Genomic DNA, 17,294 nt, shown 5'->3' on the forward strand with positions numbered 1-17,294 from the left:
GAGAAGGCTGGGGTGAAGGGGTGGGCGTGGACGGAGCGTAGGCTCTGGGGTGAAGAGACCACAGTGAATCTCATCTGGACCGTCTGCTGGGTGTGCCTTTTGGTGGCTCATTAACCTTTGAGAGTCTGTTTCCTTATCTGAAAAACGGGGTTTAGATAAGAAGAAAGCGCAGCGTCTGCCATGGTGCACGGTCCATAGAGGAGGTTATATTTAAGAATAAATGTTAGTTCTTGACTCCTTGCTCTCGAGTCTCTCTTGTCTTGGCCAAGAGCAGAGAATAAGGCACAGAAGCTTGAGTTTTAAAAACCACGCGCTCCATGAAAGTATGTGTGTGATGGAGGAGGTTGATCACAGAAAAGAGTGGTGAGAAATGCACCTACCAGTGAAAGGCTGGAGAAGATCCAAGGAATATTCTAACCTTGCCCACATTATCAGCCTCAGGAAATCAGGTTAACTGTCCTTTGTTCTGGGCACTGCATTATGTTTGGAATCTATATCAAGATGAATACTTTCTCCTTTCCACACATGCTTCCTAACAGCCCCTCACAAATACTATATTGGATTCCGGTACGTCCACCCGTTAACAGAGGAAGCAATTGAAGAGATGGAGAGGGACGGCCTGGAGAGGGCGGTTGCTTTCACGCAGTACCCCCAGTACAGCTGCTCCACCACAGGTAAGCCCGCCCGCTGCCGGCCGAGGGCGGCTCCGCCCGGTGAGAAGAGCCGGGAGGCTGGAGGGCAGGAGGAGAGGATGCATCTCTTTCGATTTGAATGGCAAATCCAGCCTGTCTGTGTTAAACGCCAGAGTTCAGGTCAGTCTATTTGAAATCTCATGGTTCATCTCTCCCTTGAGTTATTAGCCAGTGGACTGAGAATTACAAATGGTGGGTGAAAGGCAGCGGCTTCCAGTGTCCAGTGCTTTAATGCATGTAGAATGGATCCGTGATGCACCTTAAGCCACTTTCTGTGTTTGTGTAATAAAGCTTTATTTTTATGGCTACGCCAGTATTCTTATTAATGCAGCAAAGGTGATAGATGTTTCCATTTTGCAAGCAGAGGTGTCTGTATAACCTTGGAAATATGGATATGTATTTTGGTTACGGGTTGGTTCCTGGTCAAACCAAAGCCCAATTTAAGGTTTCCTTTGCTAACTTCTCTCAGTGTTCTAGATTTGGGGAAGTATTACTAGGTGGTGTTTCCTAGATATTTAATTGGAGCTGGAGGATAATGTTTTGCCAATCTCTGTATCATTTAGGTATAGGTAAATTGTCTAATGTCACTCACAATTAATGTTTGTTTGCATTCTTTTTCAGGGCTCTGGGGTCAGCACATTTTTACTTTTAAATTGCTTTTGGACATTAGTGCATATTTCTATAAGAGGAAGGAGAAAACAAAAGGCTACTGAAAGAAATCTCGGAAGCCTGCTGTGTACCTTAAATATTTATTCAGAGCCCCTGTGAAAGTGCCCAAGTTCTCAGACACCCTCAAGAGTTTGAATTGTGATTTCTTTTGGATATGTGTCTTTAAAATGTCTGGTAACATGTCTACCATGTTATTGGAGAAAAATTTTATGACCTTTCTAAGCTATACGTTTTACCTGGCTTTAAAAAATATACCTCACCATGTAAACGTCTGCTCTCAAAATTAAGCAAGATGGTTATTTATGTGACAAAGGATTGACTACCGTTGCATCTCACAGCTGGCTCTGCCTGTGTGTTTAAAACGTCAAGGTCTGTGCAGGTTTCCCCCAGGACATAAGGGAAGGCGCAGCTTCACTGCAGAGATGTGAAGCCATGTTCATTCTTGGAGGCCACTAGAGTGCCATTTGTCTGTTGCTTTATTTAGACACATGTTGTAGCAGTGCCAGTATATTCGATGTATCAATCACTTTTTTAAATCAGGCAATTTTTTTTTTTTTAATTTATGCTCTCCCCTTAATTACTACTTTAGGCAGTTCATCGAGTGTTTCTGAGCGATCCAGAAGACCTCCTGTGGTTTCCGGAAGTCCTTTTGTATTGGCTTGACCACAAAGTTCCTTCAGGCACGATGTTACAGAAAAATCCAAACGAACTTTCTGGCCAACCCAACGCATCTGACAATGAATATTCCCCTGTGAAATGTGGCTTGCGATGTGCAGATGGCGGTGACTGCTTCATGATTTCTGGAGAGACGGGTTTTGAACCTGGGATGGACTCCATTTGGATTTATCTGATTCATTGTATTCTGCTCAGAAAAACAGAACTTGATGTATTTATTTATTTTTTTTAATTGAGTCTTAGCCTGAGAGTACATGCGATGTCAGTATGGCTTTGTCCTGGCAAGGGTTTTTTATCTGGAGACCTGACTGATGAATAGTTCTAGTAGAGAAACGAGTGGTGTCAGGAAGCATGGCCGTGTTTTGGAGCATTTGCCCCACGTGAAGATTGACGAGGAGGCCCCACGTTAGGGTTGGTTTCATAGGATTAAGGGTTGGCTCCAGTGCCAAATCCTCTAGGCCAGGAAAAAAATTGCCCTGGGTTGGCACCATCTGCTTTCCTTTCTTTAGTCTTTGAATTTTCATGTTAACCATCTCTTGCTTAGAAATACGAGTTTTGATAGATTACCTACAAGGATTTGGTACCCATTTAACTTATTCTAGGGAGTGAGGATAATTTAATAAAGCAGATAAAAATAAAGAATGAGCTTAGAAGCCTTAATAAGCTGTTATTCTTGTCAATGGGCCATTAAAAAGGATGATTATAAAGCTTTTATTATAATGTGGAAAATATTCATCTCATGATGCTAAGTAAAAATGCCCTAAATAGTCAGGATACAAAAGTGCCCATATACTGAAATTAATTTGTGAAACATCACAGCTCTAAGGAAAAATCACTGGAAAGCACCAGTTAGAATGAAACAACGACTGTGGTAGCGTGCTGGGGTCATACCGTGTTTCTTTTTCCTTTCTTTCCCACCCTGTAAATGGGGTTGATTCCCTTCGTAACGGGGGAAAAAATGTAACATGCTTTCTGTTGAAAGACTTGGTCCTTGCAAATAACGACCACTTATATTTCATAAATCCACCGCCACTGTGCTTCTCTAGAGAAGTGGCCTCACTAATCTTAGAAAGGTCGTTGAAATTGATTGCTTTTTAGTGATCTGCATTTGCAGGGTAGTTAGATCTATATGCATTTTAGAGTATTGAAATGATTGTAATTAGACTGACTCAGTGCAGAAATTACCTGCTTTGAACTTATAATTACTGCCTTTACTAGTCTGTTTTTTTATTTTCACCATCACCCACACGCATGCACTAAGTGGCCCCTGTGTATTCCAGGCAGCAGCTTAAATGCCATTTACAGATACTACAATGAAGTGGGCAGGAAGCCCACGATGAAGTGGAGCACGATCGACAGGTGGCCAACGCACCCCCTCCTCATCCAGGTGAGTGACCACCACCGGCTGCCATCGCCCAGCTTCCGCTGTGGGCCAGGCTCTCGTCCCAGCCTGGTCTGTGGGTGTCCTTCCCCACCGCTGGCTGCCATCGCCCAGCTTCCGCTGTGGGCCACGCTCTCATCCCAGCCTGGTCTGTGGGTGTCCTTCCCTACCGCTGGCTGCCATCGCCCAGCTTCCGCCATGGGCCACGCTCTCATCCCAGCCTGGTCTGTGGGTGTCCTTCCCCACCGCTGGCTGCCATCACCCAGCTTCCGCCATGGGCCACGCTCTCGTCCCAGCCTGGTCTGTGGGTGTCCTTCCGAGCCTACTGTTCTCGTCCTTAAATTGTGTTCTGGGGAATTAAAAGGTATTTGAGTCTTGATTTATTATGCCAAGAGAAAAGAAATGTAAAGGTTAAAGTTTTAACTCTTCCCTTTCTTCAGATTAATAGTATTAGTTACAAACTATAGCAGAATTATGTTTTGAATTTTGTATTTCACAGTGACCAAAAGAACGTTAAAGAATATGCAAGGGAAAAGAATTAAGCAGGGTGTTTATCTAATCTCCATTCATAGATTGAATAACCGACTAATAGATTCTCTATTTTCTAAATCCATTAAAATATCAAGACCTAAAGGTTTTAAAGGGAATATATCTACGTGCTCTGAGACATAGAATAAATTTAACACTTCAACTGAGAAAGTGTCTATATTAGAAGAAGTTTCATATTTCCCCTACGCAGTTTATATATGTAATATTTTTAGCTTGCTTTTAAGAGAATCAGTTAAAAGTACAATTCCAAAGCTCTGAAATGGTGTTGTTATATGCCTTTTCACCCTTTTCACTGGGACTGCTACTGGGCATTGTCCTTCATCATACACACACTGCTTGGTTCCGCTGGTGGAAGTTTTCTACCTTTGAGTTAGTTTAGGTAGAAGAAATACTAGGTGACGGGGAGCTCATCTAGTTTATGTTTCACTCCTCGGACCTTCTCGGGCAAAATGCCTGCCTGCTTAAACGCTTTTTTTGAAGCCTGGCGGCACTTAAATCTGTCACCACTAGATGGTGCTAGACCTCGCGGAACGCTGGCCGGCTCGCCCTGAGCAGTCCGTGTCTTCCTTAGGCACGTAGGTGCTGTCAAGGGTTAACGCAGAGGCTGAAATTCAGTTTGTTTGTTTTTTTTTTTTTGAAATTCAGTTTTAAGCGAGAAGTGGGAAGAAGGCGCCTTCTCTCAGGGGTGGGTGTCGTTTTGGTCCAGGTGTGGTGTCCCCACCGAGTTCGCTCTTTCCAGGGAGGCGGTTCCCGTCCAGACTGCCTGCAGCCCCAGCCTGGCCTGCCCGTTCCGCTCGGAGGCCCGGGGTTGGAAACGAGGGGTGTCTCGGGTTAGCACTGCCATGTGGCAGCAGAGAAGCGGGGATCTGTGCAGCATCTGCCTGCCCTGATCGAGGCAGTAATTAGATTTGCATTAAAATTCAGTCCTTTGAAAAGGGGGGAAGCAGAAAGATGGAAAGGTCTCTTAACTGAGGAAGTCTTCCTTCATAAAATGAAAGGGAATTTTAGAGGCATTTATCCGCCCTCCTTGATGGTGTGATTGAAGCCTCTGAGAGCTGCCTGCCGCTTTCATTCTGCAGAGGGGCTGCGCCTGGAAAATACCGCAGATGGGTTTTAGATGATTTCAGGGCACTTCTGCTTGCCCACGGCTCCTCAGTGCTGACGACGGCTTAGAGTCTGCTATAAGCCGTAACAAATTGTGTCTCTACTTGCATGCAAGATGATAAAAAGAGAAATCCTACTAAAATCTTGAGGAAACAAAAATTTGGGGTTTGTTAGTATTATGTGGATTACACAAGAAGGAGATTTGATATCTAGTGGAAATGGAAAAAAAAAAAAAACCCAAACTAAACAAAAGCTGGAACTAAAAATCTTGTGTTTAATCTACATTTCTACTTATGATAAGTAGTAATTACTGAAAATAGTCCTTTTGCTTCTGTTTTCTAACTGCTGGAATATTTAGAGTAACTGTATGTTGCAGGCTCTCTTTGAACTTTGCTCTGGGCCTCCTTATCTGGGCTTGTACAAATATAATCTTTTCTGAGCATCCTTAGTTTACTAACACTGCAAAGACCACCAGAAAATATTGTTTATGTTGGTGTTTAATCCTATCACATTGACTCTGTAGGTAAATTATAAATTTTGAAAAGGGAGCGAACTCTCTAGGCACCATTTTGTGCCTTTGAGCATTAATTTATCAAAACCTGAGGATTCTGAGAAAACTAATAATATTCCAATATTTGTTATGGAGTAATTGCTCATCCTGTTGTATTAACCACTGATGTATCAAAAATGCCAACAAGTGCAAATTTACATGGTTTTGGTAAACTGTCCTTTATAATTTTTTTTTAATATTATGTTTAAAAACATTTTTATTTGGAAAAAATTTCAAGCATACATAAAAGTTCCCAGAATAGTATATAAGGAACCCTCATCTCTTTATTTAGATTCCTGTGTTAATATTTATCCCACTTTTATCATTTGCATACCCTTTATGTGTGTGCATATGTGTGTCTATGTATACATAATTTTTTCCTGAACCTTTTGAGGATAAGATGTATATACATACACACACACAGACGTATAAAACCACTCTTTACACCTAAACAGTATATTCTTTTCCATAGCAATGATACAATATTCAACTTCAGCAAACTTCGTATTGACACTGAAATCTATCCAACCTCCGTTCATACTCCAATGTTGTCAGTTGACCCATTCATGTCCTTTGTAGCCCTTTGCTTTGTAAGTTGAATGACAGCATGATTAAAGAGTGAGATGAAAGGAAGCCTCCTCAGATCTGGTATTTCAGCACCTACTGATGTGACTCTGGATGTGCCGGCCACGGAAGGGGCTTGGCTGGTCTGGTGGACAGAGATGTGGAGGAGCGGGAGCTGCCTTCTGGCCCAGGTTCCGCAGATGGGACCCGACGGGCCCCCCAGTCAGCCACGTCTCTCCTCTGTGAATTGAACGAGAGTGGTGCAACCTTCCCGTCTGCTGTTAGGAAGGTCATTATGAAGACTGACTTAGGGAGGCCAAGGTCGTAAAAAAGGAACCATATTTTCTTATCCCTCGGTTACTTCTGTCTAATGTATTTTAATGTGATATGCCTGAAAGCCAAACTAAGGGAGATTCAGAAAGACCCTGTAAGCGGTTTTCCTGCTAACGGAGCAAGTGAGCGGTCTTAAAACAACTCCTCCTTCCCATCTGCGTTTCCTTTCCATCTGGAAGTGTGCCCTGTGCCTCCCACGGGGAAGCGGGTCCAGAGCGTTCATTTGCAGTGAGCCATTAGCAAGCTTTAGAAGTTTCCCATCAAATTCCCCAGGCCCCTGGAGCCGATATGAGCCATTCTGATGATGAACCAAAGCTAGAGAGACTGTACAGTTTGCAGGGGTTTTTTTTCTTAACAGAGACAGTTCCTGTGTTTGAGGGCTTCGCTGAGATTTGTGGTGTCACTCACACAGACTATTTTCTTCTCCTTCCATGTCTTCTTCCCGCCCCCTCCGTATCCCCCCTTTCTTGGTGTTCCCGCAGTGCTTTGCTGACCATATTCTGAAAGAGCTGGATCACTTTCCTCCTGAGAAGAGACGCGAGGTGGTCATTCTTTTTTCTGCTCACTCACTGCCAATGTCTGTAAGTAAGAACACTTCGTTGATGACCCAGTGGTAGAGGGGTCAAAAGGTATAACGTGGGTCCAGTTTCCATTCAGCCTAAGCCCAGTGCAAGGAGGGACTCTAAAATCTCAAACTGAGCTTGGTGCTAATTTAGGTACACTCATTTCTTGAGAGCTGAAAATGAAAGTCGCTCAGTCATGTCTAACTCTTTGCAACCTCATGGACATGTAGTCCATGGAATTCTCCAGCCCAGAAGACTGGAGTGGGTAACCTTTCCCTTTTCCAGGGGATCTTCCCAACCCAGGGATCAAACCCAGGTCTCCCACATCGCAGGTGGATTCTTTACCAGCTGAGCCACCAGGGAAGCTCTTGAAACCTAATAACAGTTAATTCAGACAATGATATTGTGAGTAGATATTATGTTCCTAAGTTCCTTTAAAATAATAAGTTGAAGATCCATTCCTATGTGAGAATTTTATTAAATGGGACAGTTAAAGAAGGCCGTTTTCGCCTGCCCTGTTCAAGGAACTTGGATGGTAGGGCTTCCATATTCAGACTGAGCGCTCTCAACCCCATTCTTTTTGTCCTCAAGACTTGACAAGTTGTTTGAATTCCAGGAAGTGATTAGTTTTTCGTTGGCCAAGGCTCAGGAGCACATTTTGGCCAGTGAATGTAAAGTGTATCCAGTTATGATCTGGTTGCTCCTTGGTTTCTCATATTACACCGGGTGTTTGTTAAAATAGCACTTCTGTGCCATCCTGGTGGCTGCTGTCTATGGGGTCGCACAGTGTCGGACACGACTGAAGTGACTTAGCAGCAGCAGCAGCAGGCATGACTATCGCATTTTTGGAGACAAGAATGATGGAGCTGGTATATGTATGATGTGCAGAAATGCTTGGGGTGAGCAGCCCATTTCATCAGCTCGCAGCTAGCACTGTGTCCTGAAAACATCGCTCTCAAAGCTGGAGAGGTGGAGAATTACTGCCGTAGGCGTCATTAAGGTTTTAGCTGCAGAGTTAACGAGTTAACCCAGGGTCCTCTCTGGGGCCCCCCTTCTGGCTGGCCTGTGGCGCCACCTGGCGGTCGCCAGGGGAAAGCCCTTCGCAGCCTGTGTCTCCCTCTCGCCCTGGGGGCACGATCCGGCAGAAGGCAGCTCTAGAGAGAAGCGAGCTGCTCTTGGGGAAGCCTGCCTGCCCTCCTTTCTGGTACCGCGCACAGCTTCTTCACACGTCCGTCCTCCTGCTCGGCCCTCAGCCCTTGTGTAATGAGGCAGCGGTTAAAGGGCCAGAGGGGAGCGGGAGAGGGGGAAACACGTGTTCATGCGTGAACGGTTCCAGGTGCTGTCTTCTCTCCACTTTTCTCTCCCCTCACTTCCCTTTCTCCCCCTCAGGGACTGAACACGCGGCTTCCAGGTTTTGTTTTGTTTTGTTTTTTCTGCCCAGGGTCTTGGGTAGAACTGAGACAAACCATGAAGTCAGGAGGGTCAGGATGGGGTCGGGAAGGCAGAGGGATTGTCGAGCAAGAGAACTGTTCTTGCAAGCTCTGCTGTTCTCCTGCATTTGCTCCTAATTTTCTCCCCCTTACGTGCTAAGCGCTTCGGGTGTGTTCAACCCTGCGACCCCAAGGACTGTAGCCCACCAGGCTCCTCCGTCCATGGGGTTCTCCAGGTAAGAGCACTGGAGTGGATTGCAATTTCCTTCTCCAGGGGATCTTCCCAACCCAGGGATCGAACCCCTGTCTCTTATGTCTCCTGCACTGACAGATGGGTTCTTTACCACTAGCACCACCTGGGAAGCCCCTTTCCCCCTTAATAACTTATATATATATATATATATATATATATATATATATATAAAATGTATGTTGAAGTCATTTTGGACTCACAGAAAAGTTACAGAATAGTAGAGTTCCCTTAGCGTCTCCTAACGTTGACATCTCACATAACCGGAAGTCTAGCAATGGAAACTGAGGACTGAGTGGAGGTGCAGAGCTGTTACCTGAGGACTTCACTCACTTTTCACCAGCTCCTCCTCAGGGGTTGCTTTCCTCTCCCAGGATCTCCCAGGGCAGTTACTTGTCCCGGCTCCTTAGGCTCCTCCAATCTGGGACAGTTCCTCCTCCTGTCATTTGTCTTTCCTGAACTTGATATTTTTGAAGCATGATTTTGTAGCAACCCTGGTGGCCCAGATGGTGAAGCATCTGCCTGCAATGTAGGAGAGCCGGGTTCCATCCCTGAGTTGGGAAGACCCCCTGGAGAAGGACATGGCAACCCACTCCGGTATTCTTGCCTGGAGAATCCCATGGACAGAGGAGCCTGGCGGGCTACAGTCCATGGGGTCGAAAAGAGTTGGACATGAGTGAGCAACTAGTGCACACACAAACACACACAGTGATTCCGCAGCACGCTTCTCCATTTGGATGTGTTGGGTGTTTTCTCATGCATAGACTGAGGTTGTTTATTATCAGGAAGAATAACCCCTCCTCCCCCTGCCGGTGGCCTGTGCTTCTGAGTGCATCATGCTGGGAGTACATGCTGCCAGTTAATCTCACTGCTCCTGACGTGATCCGTGGTCATCAGCCTAAGGTGGTGTCTTCCGGATTTGCCCATTATAAAGTCACTATTGTCTCTTTGTGATTAAAAATATCTTAAGTGAGCTACTTGGAGATTGTCATAGAATAGCTCATCATTTCATCTCAACAGTGTTTATTGAACACCTACGCTATTCCAGGCACTGTTCTATCCCCTACCACAAAACAGGGGAATGAACAAAACAGAACAAAAAAATCTTCGCATTCAGGGAATGAGGGGGAGGAGACAGATAATAAGCATAACAGATAAGAAAGTAGTATGAAACACTAGAAGGTAATAAGTGTTGTGGGAAGAAATAAAGCAGGATGGGGGGTTAGAAAGTTGGTACACAACTAAATGGGCTTCCCAGGTAGCTGAATGGTAAAGAGTCTACCTGCTAATGCAGGAGACGTGGGTTCGATCCCTGGGTCTGGAAGATTCCCCTGGAGGAGGAAATGGCAATCCACTCAAGTATTCTTGCCTGGAGAATCCCATGGACAGGGGAGCCTGGTGGGCTATGTTCCATGGAGTCTCAAAAGAACTGGACACGGCTTAGCAACTAAAGAGAAACGATACAGCTAAATATTAAAGCAGTAAAAAGAAAATGTCTGTTGCACACTTTCAAAGGTGTTCACTTTCAAAGGTGAGGAGCGCTTGCAGACACTGACTGCGCTCAAAGCATGGCCGTGGTTCGCTGCCGTGGGAGGAGTGGGGAGAAGGAACTGGAAGGAGCTCGAAGGCACAGGCCGTGTCCTCAAGGAGCCTGGAATCCGAACCACGTGCTGCTTCTTTCTCTTACTCCGCTAGTGTTCACCCCTTTTGTTCACCTGGTCCCCATGAACTCAGTAGTTCTATACACTGTCCGTACAGTACTCTTTCAGTTCCATTTCTAAAATCAGGGAGTTCCCTGGGCAGTCCAGTGGTTAAGATCCTGGGTTTTCACTGCCATGGCCCAGGTTCAGTCCCTGTTCGGGGAACTGAGACCCTGCAAGCTGCAGAGCACAGTCAAAAATTAAAATAAAATCAGCCCTTCAGGTAAGTACCAAAAGTGAAGGCCGATCCCGTGCCAGCGTCTGTGTCGTCGTCCCTGTTCCAGCCAGGGGGCTGGAGAAACCCATCCTCCCGTGGTGTGTGTTGTCAGTCTCCTCTGGGTGGCGTGGATGTAGAATCTGATGCATTCCTAGGAACCCGAGAGCTGATTTGGTACCCTGTGTGCCTTTGGCCGATGAAATCCATCCAAGTGAGTTGGGCCCTGAGCTCAGCTGGCGTGGGCATTAGAGCAGAGGACGAGGGGCAGCCTCCAGCCCAGGGCTCAGGCCACCTCCCCGCCCAGCCCCAGGCTCTCAGAACCCTGCACGGTGTTGGCGACTGAACTCTTGTGTCTCTGCTGCAGGTGGTCAACAGAGGGGACCCCTATCCTCAAGAGGTAGGCGCCACTGTCCAGAGAGTCATGGACAAGTTGGGTTACTCCAACCCCTACCGACTGGTTTGGCAGTCCAAGGTAGGTGACTTCCACACGTTTGCAGTGGTCAGCTCTTTGGAGGATGTCTATTTTAGGACTTAGTTATAAAATGATCAGATTTGGCCTTTTCACACAGACAGAATGTTCTGCAATAACCTGACTGCTCATATGAGCAGGAGGAATTCTGCAAGCAAATATGATGGAGAGGAAAACAAGTGATGAGCAGAATTCCATTGATTCCATTCAAACAATAGATTATTTTCAGTTGAAATCACAGAAATTCTTCTTTATATTTTGCCAGCTTCTAGACGGATTCAAGCCTAATAAAGAAATACCAAAACCCATTAGCGAGGTGTAAAGCATGGCCCTCACAGGGAGGCTGTGTGTGTGTGTGTGCATGTGTGTGCATGTGAGTGTGTCCGGGGCAGTGGGCTGTGGTGAGACACGGTCCCTGTGTGCACTCCTCCTGCTTTCTCATAGGTTGGCCCGATGCCCTGGCTGGGTCCTCAGACAGACGAGGCCATCAAAGGGCTTTGTAAGAGGGGAAGGAAGAACATTCTTTTAGTTCCAATAGCGTTTACCAGCGATCACATCGAAACGCTCTATGAGCTGGACATCGAGTACTCTCAAGTTCTAGCCAGTGAGGTAAGTGTGGTTATTTATCCCATTTTGATTTGATTTTTTTGAAATGTGATTTGTTTTAAAAGGTAACTCTCTCTGCAGTGATCTAATTGTATCATTCAGAAATATTGCTTGGTATGTGTCTGCATGTACTGTGGCCTCATTGTTCCGGATAATTCTTCATCCGAGTTCTGATCTGAGCAAATCGACTTCATCTCCACGTTTGCAGGGGGAAAGCACTTTCGTGCCTTTGCAAAACGGGTGACTGGGCATCACTGCAGGCAACATCATTGTGTTTAGTTTGAGTTACTGTACCCATTGAAAGTAGTGAAAACCACATTTCCTTGAGAAAAAAAGTAAGTGTACTTCTCACCAGTTTGGAAGAAAAGAATTTTATTGTTCTCTATATAATTCCTTTCTTCACCTAATAGTGCCCTTTGCTCAGGCTGTGATGCTGCTTCTGGTGGGTTTCGAGGCACTAGAATCCTCCTCATTTAAGAAAGACCATGGGATGAACTCTGGAGCAGTTATGTGTTGTAATTTCCCTGACCTCTTTTATGCGCTCACTTAATTAGCTGTTTGCTACTTTGCTGTGATCAATCTGATTATTGAAATAACAAATACCAACCATCCTGAGTGTCTTGTAATGGAAGATGGATGTGATTGTCATCCACGTGGAGGAAAACCACTGTTGACCCATATCAGGGCTTCTGAGGGCCGGCCTGAACCTGCGCCCCCTTTGCTAGCGTTGTTTCTGTGGGAACCGTGGAACCCTGAGGACCCAAAGAGATGTCCCTGCTCATCCTGCATTCCAGCTCCCGGCCCTGGTCATCCCACATGTGCTGGGTAGGGGCCTGGCCTCGAAGAATACGTCTCCCTGTCTGGGACCAGGTGGCAGGTGCCGGGCAGGGTGGAGAGTGGGTTGGGGGGAGCTTCAGCAGCAACTCCTGCCGCCCCCGCCCCTGCCCCGTTTTTCGTGTGTGCCTGCTGGTCGTGAAGGTAGAGGGTGCCTAAGGTGCTTGTCAGCAGTTTTGATAAGAAATTTATGTGAAAGTTGTAATTGACTAAAATGAGATTGTAGGGTTGTCTATGGACTTCATTTAGTGATGCTTTCTAGGGACTTCCCTTGTGGTCCAGTAATTAAAATTGCATGCTTCCACTGCATGGGGTGAGGGTTCCATCCCTGGTCAGGGAACTAAGAACCTGCTTGCTGTGTGGTGTGGCCAAAACAAAAACAGTGTTTGAGAACAGTGACCAACAGCAGGATAACCAGCTTACCTCTATATGAAGTTTTAGAATATGTTCGATCTGTTGAGAACTGTGTGTTTGCTGAATCTCACCATTTTCCTGTTTCCAGTCTTCTAACTTAAAAGATACAGCAACCGAAAAGCCATCAGCATTTCAGAAAGGGAAAGAGAAGATCCTAGCTACCTGAGTAAATAATAGTTAGATATTTCTCAATTATTTGTGGGATAATTAGTTGGAATTAAGGGGAGTAAGGATGGTTGTGAAATATAATCCTTAGTTTTTTAACTTAGATTTTTCTAGGTAAGAATATATTTAAAATCCCAACTCTGCATATTAGATCCAATCTAGTTTCAATACACATTAAATTAATTTACCTCTTTTGGCACTTGGAATCAAAGCATGCATAAAAATTTAAGTCTCTAAAGCAACATTCTGCTTAGGTAGAGTCTATAAGTAGGCATTAGAAAGGTGGACTAAAAAAGAATGGTAAGCAGATTTAAATTATTTGAGTATTCTATCCGATAGAACCTCAAAAATGGTTTGGAAACAAAGCACCCATTGGAAGGTCATGGGCTGGGGGATGGGAATAGAAATTGATGAGCAATTTGATAATAGGCAAAAATCAATGTCTTTGCCTGGTATCAGGACTGTTTTTCATTTCTGGGTAGTCTGTGAATACTTGGGTACCAAGACCTTGAGTTGTGTGTGTATCTGTATATGTATTTATTTTTTTGTAGCAGTTTCTTTAAAAAAAAAAAAGGAAAATAAAATGTGTACATGTTTTTCCTCCCTTTTCTCATTTGATTCAGTGTGGACTTGAAAACATCAGAAGAGCGGAGTCTCTTAATGGAAACCCACTGTTCTCGAAGGTATCTCTAATGTTACAACCATTTTAGTAGAACATGTCGGAGAGCGGTCCTCTGAGAAACTCTTACAGAATATTGGTTTTCTCACATATTAGAACATTTTGAGTTCCAATTAATTAGAAAAATAAAATCGAATCCCTTATACTCCGGCTCTCTCCTCCTTCAGAGAGTCCCTGTTTTCTTATTTCTACCCACCCATCACGACGTCTAATTTAAAATCTGCCTTCCAGAGACAAGGTTCGGCAGGTGGGGTGTGGGGATTTCGTTTTCTAAAAACCTGAATTTTCGCCTTTTCTCTAAGCTGAGAATTCTTAGGAAAGGAAGACGTTATAGAATTGGGTTCAAAGGGTGCAAATCAATAATTCAGGTGAAGAGAAGCCTCACGCCCTAGCGCTCCTCTGGGCAGATGGGGTCGCGGAGGCGGCGTGGGGAGCAGCGGTGTTTGCACTTCTGACTGTCTGTCCTTCCCGTCTGTCCTGCAGGCCCTGGCTGACCTGGTCCACTCACACCTCCAGTCCAAGGAGCGCTGCTCCACGCAGCTGACCCTGAGCTGTCCGCTCTGCGTGAACCCCACCTGCAGGGAGACCAAATCCTTCTTCACCAGCCAGCAGCTGTGACCCCGACGGCACGCGGCTGGGAGGTGCGCGTGCCCGGCCTCCGACACCTCCGAGGAGGAGGAGGGCGCATCCGGCCGTTAGGGAGGAGGTTACATCCGTGCCGGCGTAGCCTCTGGCCACAAACTGTGTGCTTTCTCCAGGAAGGGACTCTGAAGTCCTTGAGGGCTTTCTATTTTTATAGACCAACACAGTAAGCATTTATGGTCCCTCCTCCCTGGGTTACTAGTTTGGAATGTCCACTAGACCATTTTAAAAAATGAGTTTTAAAAATTTATCTTCTGAAATGCATACACATTCTCAGTACCGATTTTGGTTTTGTAGCAACACCCCCACCCCCCAAAAAAACAACGCTGCAGGGGTGTGAAGAGCTTGTTTTGTGGGCTGTTAGTGTGCATGGTGGGGGTGGTGGTTTAGTCACTCAGTCGTCCGACTCTTTGCGACCCACGGACTGTAGCCCCCAGGCTTCTCCATCCATGGGATTCTCCAGGCAAAGATGCTGGCGTGGGCTGCCATTTCCTTCTCCAGGCAGTGTGCGTGAGGTCTGTTTATAAAGTCTCGCACTTGTTTTTGAAGTGAACGTAGTTGAGTAAAGGAGATACAATTTTAGAAAAGAAAGGCGCCTGCTCTTTCCCTCGGCCCGTGGGTTACAGAATGCCGGTCTGACGGTGTGGTTCCCACAGTGACTGCTCCTGGGAGGCTACTGTTAATCGGTCATTTTGGTCTTCGTGTGTGATCCTCACATTCCTCACCATCAAACCTAATCAAGCGTAGGTTCCAAAAGTGCCTTGAGCTTCCCCAGGCACACAGGGCTCATAAGCATGTGGCAGTTGCGCATTTGTCCTCCCCACCTTGGTGGGAATCCTGGTGGCGCAGGAGAGGGGGCTCCTGATTGCTGTCTCCAGGGGCAGTGCAGCTGGAAACGAAGGGCTGCCCACCCACAGCTCCTCCCGGACCTCTCCACCCAGCATCTTCTTCATCGTGGTTGAATGATCCCTTTCCTGCCTTATTTGTTTGAAGATTTTTGAAAAGCCAACTATGTTTTGTAACCTCAAATTCTTTCTTAATTTACAATTTTTATTATAAAAATTATGTAACCATGCTATAGGAAATTTGGAGAAAAGGAAAAGAACCACTCTAATGTGACAACTATTAATTATATTATATTTCATGTTAAGTCATTTTCAGTAGATATTTAAGATGCCATTGTACAACTTTGTTCTTCAAAAAAGAATTTATTTGATTTTTTTTTTAAGCCAGTGAAAGTATTCATGGAGCCATAGATCTTCTATATTCAGGGTTTACTATATTAATAAATACGATATTATTCAGATTTTAACCAGTATGACTCATTGTCTCTGTTAAATCAAAAGTAATTGAGGGACTTTTGGGAGTCCAGTGGCTAAGACTCCGTGCTCCCAACGCAGGGGGTTGGGGTTTGATCCCTGATCAGGAACCAGACCCCACGTGCCACAACTAAAAATCCCGTGTGCCACACTAAGACCCCAGCACACCAAATAAATAAAAATATATTGTTTTAAAAGCAATAGAAATTTGTTACTAATCAAAATTATTAAGAGGAATTTACTTTGTAATGCAAGAAACATGCCATTCACTTTCGTTAATAATGTCCCCCCACTGATAACAGCTCTGAAATTTGAGTAGCATCTACATTTTTTTTTCCCAAATTGGCTTTCCTATTAGTAGATTTATTTCCAGAAGAGGGTACATGGCTTAGACAGTTGTTTAGAGTTGTCCCCTTCTGTTTCTGCCCACTTTGGGGGAACTGGGTTCAAGGTGGACTTTGAAGGGCTGTCCCGCAGTGAAGTGAGCTCTGTGGGTTGGCGCTGGAAGGCTGGTCCTGCCTGCAACCCTTCTGCCTCCTCCAGGAAATTCGCCGAGGGCCTGCTCACCTGCACTGCTGTAGAGCTGAATGTATGTTATTTTAGAGATGCTGCGGGGAAAGTCCAACCAATAGCTCTGGCTACCGTGTCTGAAGACCCTTATTGCTAAGGAAACTTTCAAATCAACAGTGCCTCGGCTGTCAGGAAAAGCATCCTTGACTCTAAGTTGGGCCAGACTGGCCTTTGTAGTGAGAGGCAAAGTGAAAGTGTTAGTGGCTCAGTTGTGTCTGACTCTGCGGCACCAAGGGCTGTATTATATTATATTATGTAGCCCGCCAGGCTCCTCTGCCCATGGAATTCTCCAGGAAAGGATTCTGGAGTGGGTTGCCATTCCCTTCTCTGGGGGATCTTCCTGACCCAGGGATCGAACCTGGGTCTCCTGCATTGCAGGCAGAGTCTTTGCCATCTGGGCCACCAGGGAAGCCCAGTGAGAGGCACAGGGGGATTTAATTATGAGGATCACTGCCTAGGCATTTGTTGATCTAAGAAGTGTTGCCTTCAACTGTTACTAACTAAAGATGGGTAGGGGCCCATGCCTGAAGGCGGAGCATTTGGTGGGATGGAATCAACAGTCGCTCTTTTTAGAACTAATGGTCTGTGGGAATTATTATCCTGTTTGTCAACTTTGAAATACAAATGTTTGCCCTGGTAATTAGCAGTGTACAGCTGGCACTTTCTTTAAGCTGCACTTGTGTCCAGACCTGGCTTTAAGTGATGAATCACCTTATACGGCAAACTTGCAGAAGCTGTGATGATGAGGCAGTTTAGCTTGCCAGGGTTATTATAAGGCTCAGAACCCTGTCTACTTAGCACAAGAGGAAGGAACTCTTCTATAGAATATGCATTCTGGAACAACTGACCTTTTTAAGGTTAAAGGAAATTGTTGCACCCAAAGAAAATTTGTTTTGTATCAGGAGAAATGGAACTCATT

The 17,294-nt window shown here is 45.4% G+C and overlaps 1 protein-coding gene across 2 annotated transcripts in view; it reads left to right on the forward strand.

Annotated features, from left to right (window-relative positions):
* FECH (ferrochelatase) overlaps positions 1 to 15,795 on the forward strand; it is a 35,960-nt gene extending 20,165 nt beyond the window's left edge. For both annotated transcript variants that reach the window (XM_006055289.4, XM_044934579.2), the window contains 7 exons: positions 540 to 674; positions 3,317 to 3,423; positions 7,000 to 7,098; positions 11,042 to 11,149; positions 11,591 to 11,755; positions 13,789 to 13,848; positions 14,328 to 15,795. In XM_006055289.4, the coding sequence (XP_006055351.2) occupies positions 540 to 674; positions 3,317 to 3,423; positions 7,000 to 7,098; positions 11,042 to 11,149; positions 11,591 to 11,755; positions 13,789 to 13,848; positions 14,328 to 14,462 (809 nt within the window). In that variant the 3' untranslated portion in view covers positions 14,463 to 15,795. The remainder of the gene's footprint in view (positions 1 to 539; positions 675 to 3,316; positions 3,424 to 6,999; positions 7,099 to 11,041; positions 11,150 to 11,590; positions 11,756 to 13,788; positions 13,849 to 14,327) is intronic.
* The last annotated feature ends 1,499 nt before the right edge of the window (positions 15,796 to 17,294 follow it).

The sequence above is a fragment of the Bubalus bubalis genome, chromosome 22, assembly GCF_019923935.1.
Source record: "Bubalus bubalis isolate 160015118507 breed Murrah chromosome 22, NDDB_SH_1, whole genome shotgun sequence".
NCBI lineage: Eukaryota > Metazoa > Chordata > Mammalia > Artiodactyla > Bovidae > Bubalus > Bubalus bubalis.